The 19,392-nt window shown below is 42.4% G+C and overlaps 1 protein-coding gene across 1 annotated transcript in view; it reads left to right on the top strand.

Annotated features, from left to right (window-relative positions):
- The first annotated feature begins 3,950 nt into the window (after positions 1 to 3,950).
- Positions 3,951 to 19,392, top strand: part of LOC141264337 (protein naked cuticle homolog 2-like) — a 569,817-nt gene continuing 554,375 nt past the window's right edge. Inside the window, 3 exon segments of the mRNA XM_073676627.1 lie at positions 3,951 to 4,048; positions 5,051 to 5,097; positions 15,840 to 15,913. Of these exon segments, the coding sequence (XP_073532728.1) occupies positions 3,951 to 4,048; positions 5,051 to 5,097; positions 15,840 to 15,913 (219 nt within the window).

The raw sequence follows: 19,392 nt of genomic DNA, 5'->3' as shown, positions 1-19,392 counted from the left end.
TGGAAGTTATTATTATTCCAAGATCTATTGATTTTAAATGAACTTTTGTTTATGGGAAAACCCCTTTAAAGGATTTCAGTCCTAGAAGTTTACTGCATATTGAAAGTATGTGACATAAGTATGTAATAGGACTGGTTCCATTTATAGAGCTCTCACCTAACAGGAAGAATGGGCAGCATGGTGGCTCAGTGGTTAGCACTTCAGCCTTGCAGCACTGGGGTCCTGGGTTCAAATCCCAGCAAGGACAACATCTGCAAGGAGTTTGTATGTTCTCCTTATATTTGTGTGGGTTTCCACCGGGTTATCTGGTTTCTCCAAAACTCCAATAGGGAATTTACATTGTGAGCCCCAATTGGGACAGCGATGATAATGTATCGCTGCGGAATATGTTGGCACTATATAAAAAATGATTATTATTATTGAGGTACTCCCTACATTCCCAACATGCAGTACAGTCACTGAAACAGTCAGGTAGTTCCATTCTCCCATAAATTACAATGAATATAACAGCACTTATGCATGGCCACTTCTTCACCTAATTTACTCCTTTCTGCGCTATAGGAGTCAGGACACAAACTCTATTTTTCTGAAATGCAGCTCCAGACTTGCAAGGAACATTCACCATGCTTCACTGTTCTTGCAGATATGTTGTTATGGAGTGTGATATCTACAAAATCAATTTCCAGTTTTTCTACATTATGTGTGAATTTTAAATAAATTTCATTATGTTCAATATATTGTTTAAATGCCACAAGAGAATCCAGATTTCCCTCCCATATCAGGAGGAGGTAGTCTATGAATCTACCATACCACCTGATATGGGAGGAGAAAGGGTTAGAATTACAAAAAATATATTGCTCTTCCCAAAAAGACATGTATATGTTAGCAATGGATGGGGAAAACCATGCCGCCATGGGTGCTTCTTGTTTTTGTAAAAAATAGGATCCGTTGAACAAAAAATAGCTATTTGGTAGTAAAAACTCCACAGCCATAACCAAAAAACTTTGTGTTTCAATTGTATAATTACTGTAAGCCCATGGGTGGTATTTTAGGATTGATAAGAACTTATTATGCACGATGCTTGGATACAGACTTACTACATTGCAACTGAGCCACACAGAAGCACCAGAGTAAGCAGTCTAGAAATGTGCCTGTTTAGTGTTTGGACCTGTAGGTATTTGGTTGCATATTTGCGTTTGCATTCCAAAGCCTGGGGTAGGGACAGCTAAACGCTGCCCGGGGACAAAGAATTGGACGTGGTTGCTAATGTTGCTTGTGAATGTGCAATGGCAAGTGCAAGGTGGGAGGCATCCACGCCTGCGTCCTAGACAGGGGATTGGCAAGCATGTAGCGCAGATAAAGAGGCAGTGGTGTCACGCCCAGACAATGATTGTGAACGGATGCATTGAGCCGACCTAGTTGGGTGCTTTGATGACATGTGCTTGTGCATGCTGTTGATGCTCAGGCTGGTGGTGGTCAGGCCCCTGTTGATCTTGGTACAGGACAGATTTCAAATAACTCAGTGCAAGATTGGGGAACACCTAACCCTTGGCCTGGAAACTTGACGCGTGTTGATGCTCTGGGGAACAGTTGCCCACCTTCTACCTCTGGCCTCCCCACTGCCTCTTCCTGCCTGTTTAGGTGCTGCGGATCCCTCCCCATCTGTGCTGCTGTCCTCGCTCTGCATGGCACCTTCCCAGGTTGGGTTAGTGACTTCATTGTCCACCACCTTGTCTTCCACTTCCGCACTCTGATCCTCCAGACTTGTTGACTTATCATTTGAGGCAACTTTGTTTCATCATCATTTACCTCTTGAGACACTAACCGCTGGTCCCCATTGTCATCTTTTTCTGACTGTGGCTGCTCAAATATTTGGGAATAACTACACACACAATCTCCTTATGTCCCTTTGAAATGTGCAGGGCAAGAGGCCAGAAACAATAAATAGAAATGTAAAGAGCTCCTCGGTGTGTCCGAGTGTGGGAACACTTGTCTCCTGGGACTCGCCATAGTGGGAGGAAGGAGGATTATGTGGTCCAAACACTTGGTTAGTGAGACTGGACCGAGTGAAAGACAGGGTGTGATGGGAAACATACTGAAAAAATTATATGACATCCAACCAACCACCTGTTCGCACTGTTCTGGCTTCAAGAGTGGTGTCCTGCGCCCTCCAGCAAAGTGGGACAGAAAGCTAGGTCTCGTGGATGAGCTTGTTTGTTGTGCTCCAGCAACAGGCACAGTTTCACCTTGCCCCCGGCCTCGGCGTTCACCGTCCGCAGTACGTCCACTTCCCCATCCTTTACCGCACGCCTTGCACATTTTAAATCAGGTATATAAACTTTCCGATATTAATAGGGAAAAGAAAATATGTAGCCCTGAAAAGGACTTTTGTTTTTCGCTTGCAGCAACAGTATACATATAGAAGGACTGTAAGGCAATAAACCCTGATTATATGCCTCTAATTGAAAACTATCCCTCCTCCACCAGCTATCCTTACACTTAAAGCAGATAATAGTGGTTTTACTAGAGAAACAACAGTATGTAGCCCTGAAAAGGACTTTTTTTTTAATGGTGCAGCAGCGGTACACAAGTACTGCAATAACAATTAAACACTGCCTATATGCCTGCTCTAATCTAAGCTCCCATTCCTAGATCAACTCTCACTGAACTGCTTCCAGAAGAGAATGTGCTGAGCATTGAGTCACCGGGTCTTGTATATGTATTACCTGATGGCGTGATGCGGCCGACCAATCACAATAATGCCATGGCTATGGCATTACCGTGTATGGCAGGCAATTTATGCATGTTTATTAGCTGTCTAACAGCTGTGAAACATGGGGGGAGGGGACTCAGGCACCTGCAATAATGAGCGTACTCAAGCAACCCGATGCTCAATCGAGTATTGAGCAGTGGCGAGCTCGCTTGCTTATAACTAGTAACAAAGCATCACCTCCTTGGGAGACCGGCTTCAGCTAGTCAGCAGTGGAAAATGGAGCTAATGAACAGACGATTAACCCCCATGTTCTTTGCAGGAACAGTGATGGTCTCTGTTTTATATATTTAATACTTCATGTCTAGGTTTAGTGTTCCTTTAGTAAAAAAAAAAAAACAACACACACAGCATGCCATAAAAATGAAACATTTGTAAATAAGAGATACTTACTCCCTACATATAAGTAGGATGACTAATCATTACCACTTTTTATAAATGATTTATGACATTGAATGTTAAGTACATGCAAAGTTACAAAGCAATACACTATTTGAAGTGTTACACACCTAAAGCCCCCGTCTCACATAGCGAGATCGCTGCAGTGTCACGGTTTTGGTGACGCAACAGCGACCTCACCAGCGATGTCGCTATGTGTGACACTTTGCAGCGATCAGGCCCCTGCTGTGAGGTCGCTGATCGCTGCAGAATGTCCTGGACCATTTTTTGGTCTTTGCCCTCCCGCTGGTCAGCACACATCGCTGTGTGTGACAAGCGGGACCAGCGATCAGGCTGGTAACCATGATAAATAGCGGGTTACTAGGGGCACACGCGCACTTAGTAACCCGCTGTTTATCATGGTTACCACTGTGCTACGGTGAGCGGTAACCTCCCGCTCACCGTAGCAGGCTCGTAACCATGATAAACAGCGGGTTACTAGGAGCGCGTATGCCCCTAGTAACCCGCTGTTTATCATGGTTACCAGCCTGCTCCTGCTTCAGCAGGCTCGTAACCAGCAGCAGGACATCGTGGAAAGATTCTTTCCACGGTGTCGCTGCTCCCCTGATCGTTGGTGAGCCTGCCTGTTTGACAGCTCACCAGCGATCACATAGCGACGCAGCAACGATCCCTGACAGGTCGTATCGTTGTCGGGATCGCTGTAGCGTCGCTAAGTGTGACGGGGCCTTTACTCATGAAGAGTCTTGAGAGCAAATAATTGAAATATTGTGTTCCTCAGGATATGTCCAGTTTGATGCACACAATTTATGAAGTTGTAGATCAGTCTGTCAACCATTCCTCCAACAACAGTAAAACTCTTCGAGTGAAGTTGACTGCAAGGTTAAGTGCCCACGTAGTATTTTTGTAACGTTTTTGCGGCATTTTTACGGCTGCAAAAACGCTTGTAAAACAGTCTGCCATGCAAAGCAATGTGAATTCGGATGTGCTGTGCACATGATGCGCTAATTTGCGCGCCGAATTCGCATTGCGTTGCAAAACGCAGCATGACTATTTCTACCGCGATTACGCTGCAAATTCGCGGCCATTGAGGAACATTGAAACACGGCAAACCCGCAGGTATATGTGGATTTGCTGCGTTTCAATTAAATTCAATGGCCGCGAATTTGCAGCGTAATCGCGGTGCGTGTGGTACCCGGGATGAAGAGGAGACTACAACTCCTCTTCATCCCGGCTACCACGCGGTGAAAAAAAAGAAATAAAAAAGTTAAAAATAAACAAAACCTGTATATTCACCTCTCCGGCAGCCCCCGCTTTGCTCCCGGCCACGTCCTCTCTCCTTGGCGTCCGCAGTGTAATGTTAGGACCTGCGGTGACGTCATTTAGTCACCTGATGGTCACGCGACCGCTGACGTCGGCGGTCAGGTGATGGTCGCGTGACCATCAGCTGACTAAATGACGTCACCGCAGGTCCTGACAGTACACTGCGGACGCGGCAGGGAGCAGACAGGATCGCCACCGGGAGCAGACTGGAGGAGACCGGAGAGGTGAGTATACAGGGTTTTTTTTATTTTTAACGTTTTATTTCTCTTTTTTTTTACTATAGATGCTGCATTTAAAGCATCAGTTGTTCACACATTATAAATCCGTGCCAGTTGCATGGATTTATATTGTGTGATCAACTTGTCAAGCACTTTTCCAAGTGATGCTCAAAATCGCTTGGAAAACTGCTTTAAAAAACGCATGCGAAAACGCATGTAAAAACGCTGTAAAAACGCTTCTCTCTGGCAGAAAAAGCACATGTAAATCTGCATACGTTTTTTTCTGCCAGAGAGAGGCAAAAACGCTCTGCATCAAATCTGCTACGTGGGCACATAGCCTAAGTCCTGAACCTTCAGCAAAGAAAAGAGAAAATTCAAATTCTACTTCTGGTAAGCTTTTGTTAATAAAAGATAAGCATGTGACATTTCCATGCATCTTCCCTCATGTAAAATGAGGCTTTTAGTGTACCAGAATAAAGTGATAAAATAGATATGTGGACAAAGTGAATAATATCGGAAATAATTATTACATGTTCTAAAAGTAATAACTGTCATATATTTTCTCTTTGTCATTTTCCAATTATTATTGAATATCTCTGATGCTACATTTTCAATCAAAATTATTCAACCCCCATTGCAAATTAGGTTTATTAGATAAATTTACCAACTTTCTGCTGTTAGCTATAAATTAATCAAGCAAGAATAAATTAAATATCTCATAAGGGTATGTGCCCACGATGCAGAAATGAAGCAGAAAATTTCTGCAGCGCTTCTGCATGTTCTTGGCAGTCAAAAACGCTTGCGGATTTTACACGCGTTTTTTCAGCGTTTTTACATGAGGATTTGACTTGTGTTTTTCAAATGCATTGGGACCTCAAATCCGCATGCAGAAACGCTCAAATAATGGACATGCTGCGGATTTTTCCGCAAGGAAAATCCGCTGCGGAAAATTCCGCAGCATGGGCACAGAACATGCAGATTTTCATTGGGGAACATGGGGCACGGATTGCCAAGCATTTTGCAAGCGTTTACGCTGCAGAAAATCCGCATCAAAAACGCTTGAAAAAACGCATAGTGGGCACAAAGCCTTACAACATATAGAACAAGAGTTTCAGAAATATTCAATCAACTTAATACAATTGTATCAAACAGGAGAAACAAATGAGTATCTTTAAAACATACATTTGTTTTTATTGAAAAAATTGATTTAAAAACCACACAGAAGTGAATATGATGGACAGAATAGCAATAAAAAAAAGATCCGGGTGCAGGCGAAATGACCAAAAGTTTGGTCACCAAATGATCAACAAGTCTGAGATAGGGAGCAATATAACACAAATAGGAATTTGTATGATAGATATTGGTAATTTATCTTTTATCCAGATATGAAAGTTGTGCCATAAATACTGCTGAGATGCTCATAAGTAGTTGACCTTACCCATTGTATCAGGGGAAGTCTGGCCCGGTCCGGTGTGTGAAGGCTAGAAGTATTGCGCCCCTACGCACGTTTCGTGTGCTGACCACACGCTTTCTCAAGGGGAAGTGAGGGGAAGAATTACCTGCAGGACCTTAATACCATGTGACAATATCACATGCTCACCAGCTTGCCAACAGGAGCAGCAGCACGGCGAGTGCGCCGATCACCGCACCCGCGACACGCCCACCCCCGGCCGTCAAACCAATCACGGCAGGCCCGGAGTCCAGAGGACGCCCGCACCTGCCGGGAACAACATAGAGACGCCGGGAATGGGCGCGCCCACGGAGGAGGAGAAAAGGGGCACGCGCACACTGCTCCCACACTGCTATATATGAAACAAATGTATGAATTTTCCTCAGAGAGGAATTACTCACAGAATACATTTTGAATATTATTGGGCTTTGAAATCATAAGCTATCATGAAAATAAAGGAAGGGAGGAGAGAGGACAAAGAAAAAAGGACAAAAACTACAAAGAACTGCGGAGAGACATATTGACAATGTAAATGCATCATGTTAAGCAAAGGATATAGTTGCCAATTCAACATGCCTACTGTATAATAACAATGTATATAAATTGATAAAAATGCCGCTGGTGTCCGTCCCGACTTGTCATCCATATATTCTCCATGTAGATATCATCATGTATACATGTACAGTACAGACCAAAAGTTTGGACACACTTTTTCTCATTTAAAGATTTTTCTGTATTTTCATGACTATGAAAATTGTACATTCACACTGAAGGCATCGAAACTATGAATTAACACATGTGGAATTAAATACTTAACAAAAAATTGTGAAACAGCTGAAAATATGTCTTATATTCTAGGTTCTTCAAAGTAGCCACCTTTTGCTTTGATGACTGCTTTGCACACTCTTGGCATTCTCTTGATGAGCTTCAAGAGGTAGTCACCGGAAATGGTCTTCCAACAATCTTGAAGGAGTTCCCAGAGATGCTTAGCACTTGTTGGCTCTTTTGCCTTCACTCTGTGGTCTAGCTCACCCCAAACCATATCGATTGGGTTCAGGTCTGGTGACTGTGAAGGCCAGGTCATCTGGCGTAGCACCCCATCACTCTCCTTCTTGGTCAAATAGCCCTTACACACCCTGGAGGTGTGTTTGAGGTCATTGTCCTGTGGAAAAATAAATGATGGTCCAACTAAACGCAAACCAGATGGAATAGCATGCCGCTGCAAGATGCTGTGGTGGCCATGCTGGTAGCCAGTGTCAACAGAAAAGCACCCCCACACCATCACACCTCCTCCTCCATGCTTCACGGTGGGAACCAGGCATGTAGAGTCCATCCGTTCACCTTTTCTGCGTCGCACAAAGACACAGTGGTTGGAACCAAAGATCTCAAATTTGGACTCATAGACCAAAGCACAGATTTCCAATGGTTTAATGTCCATTCCTTGTGTTCTTTAGCTAAAACAAGTCTCTTCTGCTTGTTGCCTGTCCTTAGCAGTGGTTTCTTAGCAGCTATTTTACCATGAAGGCCTGCTGCACAAAGTCTCCTCTTAACAGTTGTTGAAGAGATGTGTCTGCTGCTAGAACTCTGCGTGGCATTGACCTGGTCTCTAATCTGAGCGGCTGTTAACCTGCAGTTTCTGAGGCTGGCGACTCAGATAAACTTATCCTCAGAAGCAGAGGTGACTCTTGGTCTTCCTTTCCTGGGGCGGTCCTCATGTGAGCCAGTTTCTTTGTAGCGCTTGATGGTTTTTGCAACTGCACTTGGGGACACTTTCAAAGTTTTCCCAATTTTTCAGACTGACTGACCTTCATTTCTTAAAGTAATGATGGCCACTCGTTTTTCTTTACTTAGCTGCTTTTTTCTTGCCATAATACAAATTCTAACAGTCTATTCGGTAGGACTATCAGCTGTGTATCCACCAGACTTCTGCACAACACAACTGATGGTCCCAACCCCATTTATAAGGCAAGAAATCCCACTTATTAAACCTGACAGGGCACACCTGTGAAGTGAAAACCATTTCCGGTGACTACCTCTTGAAGCTCATCAAGAGAATGCCAAGAGTGTGCAAAGCAGTCATCAAAGCAAAAGGTGGCTACTTTGAAGAACCTAGAATATAAGACATATTTTCAGTTGTTTCACACTTTTTTGTTAAGTATATAATTCTACATGTGTTAATTCATTGTTTTGATGTCTTCAGTGTGAATGTACAATTTTCATAGTCATGAAAATACTGAAAAATCTTTAAATGAGAAGGTGTGTCCAAACGTTTGGTCTGTACTGTATAAGTCCATAATTCACCAGAACATGCATACAAGAGTCGGTCAGAAAATGTGACATAGAGCAATAAGAGAGAACTGCAGATAAATCAACAGAAAAAGTCATGAATGAAAGCAAATCACAAAAAGACATATAAGATGTTAAAATCTACAGTGGCATGTAAAAGTTTGGGCACCCCTGGTCAAAATCACTGTTATTGTGAACAGTTAAGCAAGTTGAAGATGAAATGATCTCTAAAAGGCATATTGTTAAAGATGACATATTTCAGTTGTATTTTAGGCAAATAAGTATATAGATAGTCTTTTTTTTCATTTAAAAAAATTACAATAAGGGAAATGGGCCTATGCAAAAGTTTGGGCACCCTTGGAGATTTGTGTGCTTTGATAATTTTGACCAATGTTTCTGACCTTAATTAGCCTGTTAGGGTTATGGCTTGTTCACTACCATCGTTAGGAAATGCCAGGTGATGAAAATTTCCCAGCTTTATAAAAAGCAAGCCTCCTCTAACTTTATGCCAAAAAAACAGCAGCCATGGGTTCTTCTAAGCAGCTGCCTAGCACTCTGAAAATGAAAATGGTGGAGGCACATAAAACAGGAGAAGGCTATAAGAAAATAGCAAAGTGTTTTCAAGTTGCCATTTCCTCAGTTTGAAATGTAATTAAGAAATGGCAGTTAACAGGAACAGTGAGGGTCAAGATAAGGTCTGGAAGACCAAGCAAAATTTCAGTGAGAGCTGTTCGTACGATTGCTAGAGAGGCAAATCAGAACCCCCGCTTGACCTCAAAAGACCTACAGAAAGATTTAACAGACTCTAGCTTTGTGGTTCATTGTTCTACTGTTCAGAGACACCTGCACAAATATGACCTTCATGGAAGAGTCATCAGAGGAAAACCTCTCCTGCAGCCTCACCATAAAATTCAGCATCAGAAGTATGCAAAAGAACATCTAAACAAGCCTGATACATTTTGGAAACAAGTTCTGTCTACCGAAAAGGTTAAAATAGAAGTCTTTGGCCACAATGATCAAAGGTATGTGTGGAGAAAAAAGGCCACCAAATTTCAGGAAAATAATATCTCGCCAACTATTAAGCATGGGGGTGGATCAGTCATGCTTTGGGGTTGTGTTGCAGCCAATGGTACAGGGGACATTTCAAGGGTAGAGGCAACAATGGATTCAATGAAATTTCAACAAATTCTTGATGCAAACATAACACCATCTGTAAAAAAGCTGAAGTTGAAAAGAGGATGGCTTCTACAAATGGTTAATGATCCTAAACAAACATCAAAATACACAATAGGCTACCTCAAAAGGTGCAAGCTGAAGGTTTTACAATGGCCCTCACAGTCCCCTCTTCTGAACATCAATGAAAATCTGTGGCTAGACCTCAAAATAGCAGTGCATGCAAGATGACCAAGGAATCTCGCAGAACTGGAAGGATTTTCCAAGGAAGAATGAATGAAAATCCCTCAAACAAGAATTGAAAGACTCTTGTCTTGCTACAAAAAGCTTTTACAAGCTGTGATACTTTCAAAAGGGGGTGCTACTAGGTACTAACCATGCAGGATGCCCAAACTTTTGCATTGGTCCATTTTCCTTTTTCGTCATTTTTAAAATGTAAAAGATTAAAAATATATATTTTTTTGCCTAAAATACAAAGGAAATCTGTTATCTTTAACTTCAGGCCTTTTAGAGATCATTTCATCTTCAACTTGCTTAACTGTTCACAATAACACTAACTTTGACCAGGGGTGCCCAAACTTTTACATGCCACTGTATGTTAAAAGCAAAAATAAATGGCGCATAGCTACGAAGCCAAATGGTAGTGGTGGCAAGTGTGTCAATTTATAAAAAGGACGAAAAACGAAGTGACTCGTTGAGACCAGATGGTGCCAGCGTCCCCAGAGTGACAATCCATCTGGTCTCGCATTGTGCCAGGCGTTTGCCTATATCTCCTGCCTATATACCAGTGTGGATGAGGTCAATTCCTCTCATCCGAAAGGATTTGGGGCTATAGTCATGGTGCATCTTAAAATGTCAGGTAATGGTTTTTAGTTCCGACATGTCAGACACTGACCTGGCCGCAGCAATGTCCCTCAAGTGTTCCCTCACACGTATTCTTAGTTCCCGGGACGTGAGTCCAATATAGATTTTAGAACATCCACAAGTTGCATAATAAATTACGTTCATACTAGTGCATGTAATGTGATGACTCATTGATTAAAAACCCTAAAAGAGCCAATACCCGACAAGCCGCCAAGACCTATAACAAGAAAGGCCCTAAAAATGCATTGCAGGTAATTAATCTTTCAACTCACAAGTTGACTGATATACATATCGATGTGCTTTCTAGGGGATTCACGTTTGCACTGACTAATTCTTTTAATTTTTTTTGTAGCCGTAAAGGATTTATATATCTTTTCACATAAATTAATCTTTAAAAAGCTACATAATCGTGATTCCAGCTCCAGCAATCTTGTGACTGACGCCGAGAGGTAGGCTTTGCAGGCTCTGGAGGATTTATTGAAAGAGCAATTACCAGAGAACCAAGGTACGTTTCCTCAGACGATTTTGCCAAGATCCATGAGGTTTCCTCCCTTGTCCTTATGCCCTGTGGTGGAGATTTTTACTCGTCTGGTAATTGATGATTTTAAAAAACTTTCCACTAGGCGAAAATTTGATAATTTGACTCACCAACAGAAACGTGCACTCGACCAACTAGAATCTCTTACCGATGTAGTAATTAAGGCAGCGGACAAGGGGGGAAACATCGTGATCTGGCCAATTGAAAGTTACGAGAAAGAGGTCTTTAGACAATTGAGGGACCGAAAGACCTATATGAAATTATCCTCTAGTCCTGCTTCCTTCTACTCGGATCAGTTACAGCAAATATTGATATCTGCTTGTGAAAGGGGCATCATTGATAAAAGGATTTTGGAAGGTCTCACGGTCAGGTTTCCTGGAATCCCCACCCTATATCTGCTCCCCAAAATCCACAAGGATCCTACCTGCCCTCCCGGATGTCCAATCATATCAGGTCTCAAGGGGTATGTCATCCTGTCTGTACATTCATAGACTTTTATTTAAAACCTCTAGTTGAGACGCTTCCGTCGTACATACAAGATACGACGGACATGCTGAGGAGGGTAGACGGGATCTTTGTGGAACTAGTTGTCCTACTTGTGACCGCAGATGTAGAGTCCCTTTACACCTGCATTGAACATAAGGATGGAATGAGAGCGGTCCGCTTCTTCCTGGGGGGCAGCAGCTGGGATGGCGCGACCTGTGATCTGATACTTGAGCTGCTCCACTTCGTCCTTACTCATAATTTTTTTGTTTTCAAGAATTCATTTTATTTACAGATGTGCGTCACTGTGATGGGTGCGGCATGTGCGCCTTCGTACGCTAATCTCTTCCTTGGTTTTTGGGAGAGGACCCTCTTTGGCGACGAGGGTGCATATGCCATGGAACCCATCCAGTGCTGGTACAGATACATTGATGATTTATTTTTTCTTTGGAAGGGTACGGTGGAGCAGCTCGACCAGTTCATGGGTCGTCTTAACGCTAATTCATTTAACATCAAATTAACATGTAAGGCTGACAAGAGGACTCCTTGGATATAAAATTTGAGGTGGATGACGATGCATTCATGCAGACTGACGTATTCAGGAAGTCCACCTCTGTTAATGCACTTATACATGCATCATCAGCACATTGTGCGGCGACTATTCGAGCCGTTCCAGTAGGACAGTTCCTCAGGATGAGGCGGATCTGCTCATCCTATGCAAAGTTTGAAGAACAGGCAAGGGACTTGAGATCTTGTTTCAAGGATAGGGGCTACAGTCAGAGGTGCATCAAGGCAGGTTATAGTCGGGCGAAAAATGCTACACGCAATTCGCTCCTCTATTCATCAAAGAAACAACGTGGTTGCGATAGGAGGACCCGCTTTATTTCGACGTATAATCATGAAAGGTGCAATATGAGAGCTATATTAGAAAAACATTGGCCCATTCTTAAGACAGAGCCCTCTCTTCAGTCAAGTCTTCCCACGGCACCCCTGATGACATCAAGACGATGCAAAAATTTAAAAGATCTACTTGTCAAAAGCCACTACACACTTCCTGTGGCAAATTTGTTCGGGAGCAGAGGTCCTACCTTGGTTTTTTTTCCATGTGGTCGCTGCCTGGCCTGCAGCAATGTCATCCGTATTGCCTCATTTTCTTCAGCGGATGGACTTCGCCATTTTGAAATTAAACATCACATTACATGCACTAGTATGAACGTAATTTATTACGCAACTTGTGGATGTTCTAAAATCTATATTGGACTCACGTCCCGGGAACTAAGAATACGTGTGAGGGAACACTTGAGGGACATTGCTGCGGCCAGGTCAGTGTCTGACATGTCGGAACTAAAAACCATTCCCCGACATTTTAAAATGCACCATGACTGTAGCCACACATCCTTTCGGGTGAGAGGAATCGACCTCATCCACACTGGTATACGGGGAGGAGATATAGGCAAACGCCTGACACAATGCGAGACCAGATGGATTGTCACTCTGGGGACGCTGGCACCATCTGGTCTCAACGAGTCACTTAGTTTTTCGTCCTTTTTTATAAATTGACACACTTGCCACCACTATCATTTGGCTTCGTAGCTATGCACCATTTATTTTTGTTTTTAATATCAATTTTAACATCTTATATGTTTTTTGTGATTTGCTTTCATTCATGACTTTTTCTGTTGATTTATCTGCAGTTCTCTCTTATTGCTCTATGTCACATTTTCTGACCAACTCTTGTATGCATGTTCTGGTGAATTATAGACTTATACATGTATACATGATGATATCTACATGGAGGATGTTTGGATGACGAGTCGGGACGGACACCAGCAGCATTATCAATTTATATACATTGTTATTACACCGCGTTCCAAATTATTATGTAAATACTATTTTTCTCTGATTTTCCTAAATGGTTGATGCAAATGAGTCCGCACAATGTTCAGATCATGAACTGTAAGAATATAAATCACATCTTATTAGACAAACTTCCCAATGATAACTGTATTTTTTCAAAACTAGAAAAAGTCAAAATGCTCTGTTCCAAATTATTATGCACAACAGCGTTTCCAAACATAAGTTGTAAAGAACTGAAAATGGTCATTTGATGAATTTGCAGCATTAAGAGGTCACATTTACTAAAATCAAAAGCTTTTCAATCAAAAACATCTTAACAGGTAAAGTTATATATTAACATAGGATCCCTTCTTTGATATCACTTTCACAATTCTTGCAGCCATTGAACTTGGGAGTTTTGGATAGTTTCTGCTTGAGTTTCTTTGCAGGATGTTTCTTTCCCAGAGCTGCGGTTTTGATGTAAACTGCCCCCCACCCTCATAGATCTTTTGTTTGAGAATACACCAAAGGTTGTCAATAGGGTTGAGGTCAGAGAAAGATGGTAGCCACACCATGAGGTTCTCTCCTTTGATGTCTATAGCAGCCAATGGTTCAGAGGTATTCTTTGCAGCCAGAGATGATACATTGTCATGCATGAAGATAATTTTGCTACAGATGGCAAAGTTCTTTTTGCACAATGAAAGAAACTGGTCCGTTAGAAACTCTCTATACCAAGGTCATTTTCATACCTTAATGGACCCTACAAGCTCTATCCCCATAAATCCAGCCCAAAACATGATTCCATTTCCTTACTGATGTCACAGCCTTGTTGTAACATGGTGGCCATCCACCAATCATCCACTACCCCATCCGTCTGGACCATTCAGGGTTCCATGGCACTCATCAGTAAACAAGACTGTTTTAAAATCAGTCTTCATGTATGTCTGAGCCCACTGCAACAGTTTCTGCTTATGAGCACTGTTTAGCAATGGCCAAAAAGTAGGTTTATGCACAACTGCTAGCCTCTGGAGGGTCCTACACCTTGAGGTTTGTGGGACTCCAGAGGCACCAACAGCTTCAAATACCTGTCTGCTCCTTTCTAATTGTATTTTAGCAACTGCTTTTTTAATCTGATGTATTTGTCTGGCAGAAACCTTCCTCATTATGCCTTTATCTGCACAAATCCATCTGTGCTTTATATCAGCCACAAATCTCTTCACAGTACGATAATCACACTTAAGTTTTCGTAAAATATCTAATGTTTTCAGACCTTGTCCAAGGCATTGAACTATTTGACGCTTTTCGGCAGCATAGAGATCCTTTTTCTTTCCCATATTGCTTGAAACTCTTGCTGCTTAATAATGTGGAACGTCACTCCTTAAGTAGTTTTCTTTTAATTGGGCTCACCTGGCAAACTAGTTATCACAGGTGTTTGAAATTGATTTCAGTGATCCAACAAGTCCTGAGACACAAAACATCCATGAGATTATTTGAAAAACAAAAAATTACATCTTTATGACACTCAAATACAATCTGCATAATAATTGGCGAGCTGGTGACCATGTGATATGGTCACATGGTATTAAGGTCATGCAGGTAATACTTCCCCTTGAGAAAGCATGCGGTCGGCACACGAAACGTGCGTAGGGGAGCAATACTTCTAGCCTTCACAAACCGGACCGGGCCAGACTTCCCCTGATACAATGGGTAAGGTCAACTACTTATGAGCATCTCAGCAGTATTTATGGTGCAACTTTCATATCTGGATAAAATAAATTACCAATATCTATCATACAAATTCCTATTTGTGTTATATTGCTTCCTATCTCAGACTTGTTGATCATTTGGTGACCAAACTTTTGGTCATTTGGGCCTGCACCCGGATCTTTTTTGTATTGCTATTCTGTCCATCATATTCACTTCTGTGTGGTTTTTAAATCAATTTTTTTCAATAAAAACTTATGTATGTTTTAAAGCTACTCCTTTGTTTCTCTTGTATGATACATAATTCCTCGTTGGAGTATCTAGCTATATACTATATGCACTAATGAGCTATAATGATCCTATTTTGATTAATTAATTATGCCCATGGGATTTTTTCTAATTAATACAATTGTATAATAATTCTAAGACTGCAGTAGTAGCATTGGTATTTTAGTATGTTCCTTATTGTTCAAACTGAGACCTCAGTGCCTGCTTCCAGCAAATCTTGTATCAGTTCTTTTGCAGTCACTTGAGGGTTTTTGACCACCTACTTTCTTGGAAATCTGGTGGCAGTCAGTGATACCTTTACATAGCACAAAGTGGAAGCTACTATAACGTGTGTTCCTTTAACTTTGAACGTGAAAATGATGCTGCCAAAATTAATTGTTCTTGTTTGATTGGTTTATTGCAAGTTTGTTGATTTTGCTAATCAACCCAATATGCAGTAGTGGTGGGTTGAATATTTTTGATTGCACCTCTGAATTGTAATTGCTCAAATATTAAACATATATTTTACAGAGACAGATGCGGTCAGACATGAACACTCTGAAGAAATGAAAACAAACGACAAACATTTACATGCACATGTGAGGTAAGTACCATATAACAAAAAAAATCTCCACGGCTATTGTGGCTGATTTGATTTGGCTTACTATACAGTCGTGCTCATCGTTATTAGCACCCTTGAAGTATAAGTACAAAATGTGAAATATCTCCTGAAAAAAATGAATCAACTGTGAGTTTGTCACACACTTCAAAAACAAGATTGACCAAATAAGGCAAGTCTTTACTGTCCGACCACCACAACCCCTTTGTTTTCCAGACCATTGCCGATCCTCCTAACCTCCCTCTCCAACATCACTGAAGGAGAGCTTACTCGTCTCATCTCCAAATCACACCTCACCACTTGTGCACTTGACCCCATCCCATCTCCTCCCCAACCTCACCTCAAAACTCATCCCATCCCTAACCCATCTCTACAACCTATCACTAACTTCTGGTACCGTCCCCTCTGCCTTCAAACATGCCACAATCACGCCCATCCTCAAAAAGCCATCCCTCAACCCAACCTCCTTGTCCAGCTACTGCCCCATATCGCTGCTCCCATTTGCCTCCAAACTCCTTGAGCAACATTCAAGCTGAATTTTCCTCTCACTTCTCAACTAACTCTCTCTTTCTCAATCGGGCTTCCACCCCCACCATTCCACCAAATCTGCCCTTACCAAAATTACTAATGACTTACTTACAGCCAAAGCTAACAGACAATTCTGTATACTCCTTCTTCTTGATCTTTCCTCTGCCTTCGACACAGTTGACCACTGCCACCTACTACAGATCCTCTCTTCCTTTGACGTCAAAAACCTTGCCCTATCCTGGATCTCCTCATACCTTTCCAACTGCACATTTAGCGTCTCCCACACTACCTCCTCATCCCGCCCTCTCTCTGTTGGAGTCCCTCAAGGCTCTGTCCTAGGACCCCTATTCTTCTCAATCTATACCCTTGGCCTGGGACAGCTCATAAAATCCCACGGCTTCCAGTACCATCTGTACGCTGATGACACCCAGATCTACCTCTCTGGCCCAGGCGTCACATCTCTGTTGTCCAGAATTCCAGAATGTCTATCAGCCATATACTCCTCCTTATAATTATTATTATTATTATAGCGCCATTTATTCCATGGCACTTTACATGTGAAGAAGGGGTATACATACAAGAACAATTACAATAACACAATGTGACGGCGACTGGTACAGGAGGAGCGAGGACCCTGCCCACGAGGGCTCACAGTCTACAAGGAGTGGGTGAGGATACAGTAGGTGAGGGTAGAGCTGGTTGTGCAGCATTATTTGTGGAGTGGTGGTTACTGCAGGTTGTAGGCTTGTCGGAAGAGGTGGGTCTTCAGGCTCTTTTTGAAGGTTTCCACGGTCGACGAGAGTCTGATGTGTTGGGGTAGAGAGTTCCAGAGAAGAGGGGAAGCACAGGAGAAAATTTGTATGCGATTATGGGAGGAGGAGATTAGAGGGGAGTAGAGAAGGAGATCTTGTGAGGATCGGAGGATCCTTCTCCTCTTACTTCCTCAAGCTCAATGTGGACAAATCTGAACTCATCGTTTTTCCTCCATCTCGCATATCTTCCTCACCTGATCTTTCTATCACAATATATCACAATAAATGACATCACGCTATCCCGTGTACCGACAATCCGCTGCCTCGGAGTAACTCTTGACTCTGCCCTGTCCTTCAAACCACACATCTAAGCTCTCGCCACCTCCTGTCACCTCCAGCTCAAAAATATTTCCAGAATCTGTCCTTTCCTCAACCCTCAATCTACTAAACTGTTTGTGCATGCCCTCATCATCTCCCGCCTCGGCTACTGCAACATCCTCCTCTGTGGCCTACCTGCTAACACTCTCGCACCTCCCCAGTCCATCCTTAACTCTGCCGTGCGACTAGTTCATATCTCACCTCGCTACTCCTCTGCTACCCCCCTTTGCAAAACCCTTAACTGGCTCTCAATTGCCCAGCGTATCCAGTTCAAACTACTAACACTGACCTACAAAGCCATACATAACCTTTCTCCTCCATACATCTGTGAACTAATTTCCCGATATATTCCCTTATGTAATCTCCGGTCTTCCCAAGACCTCATTCTCTCCTCCACACTTATTCCTCACCAAATTGCCTCCAAGACTTCTCCCGATTATCCCCTGTCCTCTGGAATTCTGTACCTCAACACGTCCGATTAGCCTCCACATTTGGATTCTTCAGACGAACCTGAAAACCCATCTCTTCAAACAAGCTTACAGCCTGCCATGACCTTGATGCCACCTCAACAACACTGGAGCTACTGCAACCCCCCAACCTACTGTCTCCTTCCCCTTTCCTGTAGAATGTAAGCCCGCAAGGGCAGGGTCCTCTTCCCTCTGTACCAGCTTGTCATTGTTAGTTTGTTTACTGTAAGTGATATCTGTATTTGGTATGTAACCCCTTCTCATGTACAGCACCATGGAATCAATGGTGCTACATAAATAAATAATAATAAAAAAAAGTGAAACCGTTTTTTGTGTAGAGCACTCGTGTTAAATACAAGAGCAAATGATAGACAATTTAAAACAAAAAACAGTGGGAGGGAGAAATAGAAAAACCTAATGCTTTCTGTGTCCCTGGTATGTGCACCCTTTACATTAATTTAGTATGGAAACACATTTTGACTCTCCTGTGGTAAATCACAAAAGAGATTCTCCTGTGATTGTCGGTGTCCATGTCACATGAATTAGCCAATGAATGATGTCTTCGGTGTCTTAAAAAACCACATGGTAGGCCCTGTTCCTTTGTCACAATGGCGAAGACGCTGTCTGAGGACATCAGAACTGCTATTATTAGCAAACACAAGACTTACAAAGGGTATAAGGCCATCTCCAATGACCTTGGTATCCAAATTTCAAAAGTGTGCAATGTTTTTAAGAAGTTTGCCGAGCATGGAACCGCCAAGAAGCTCCGTGGACGTGGGCGAAAAAGGAAAATTGACAAGAGAGGTCATCGAAGGTTGGTGCAAATGGTGAAAAGAACACCACGCCAAGAATCCAAAGACCTGAAGGCCAGCCTGGAACAATCTGGTGTCATGATTTCAACAAGTACCATACGCCGCACACTAAACCAAGCAGAGCTTTATGGGTAAAGGCCTAGGAATAAACTATTGCTGAAGAAAAGTCATAAAAGGAACAACTGATCTTTGCCAAAGAGTACCTTGACAAACCATAATCCTTCTGGGAAAATGTTCAGTGGACAATTGAAACAAAAATAGAACTTTTTGGCAATGCAAAGCAACAGTTTGTTTACAGACAGTGAAATGAAGCTTATAAGGAAAATAACACATTACCAACTGTTAAGCATTTGGTGTACTCATAATGTGGTAGGGTTGCTTTGCTGTGTCTGGTACTGGAGGCCTTAACAATATCGCATGAAATCGTAAAGTGCTAGAGTTGCTCAAAAAGATTAGCAGAATATCGGTCCAGCAGGTATATTGGTAGTGCATTGCCACCAGACCAGAGGCCAGCGAACCTCCTCCTGT

This window comes from Phyllobates terribilis, unplaced genomic scaffold (assembly GCF_046119375.1).
Source record: "Phyllobates terribilis strain yellow unplaced genomic scaffold, ASM4611937v1 Scaffold_4__5_contigs__length_816908805, whole genome shotgun sequence".
Classification (NCBI taxonomy): Eukaryota; Metazoa; Chordata; class Amphibia; order Anura; family Dendrobatidae; genus Phyllobates; species Phyllobates terribilis.
This window is presented reverse-complemented; position numbering and strand designations above follow the sequence as displayed.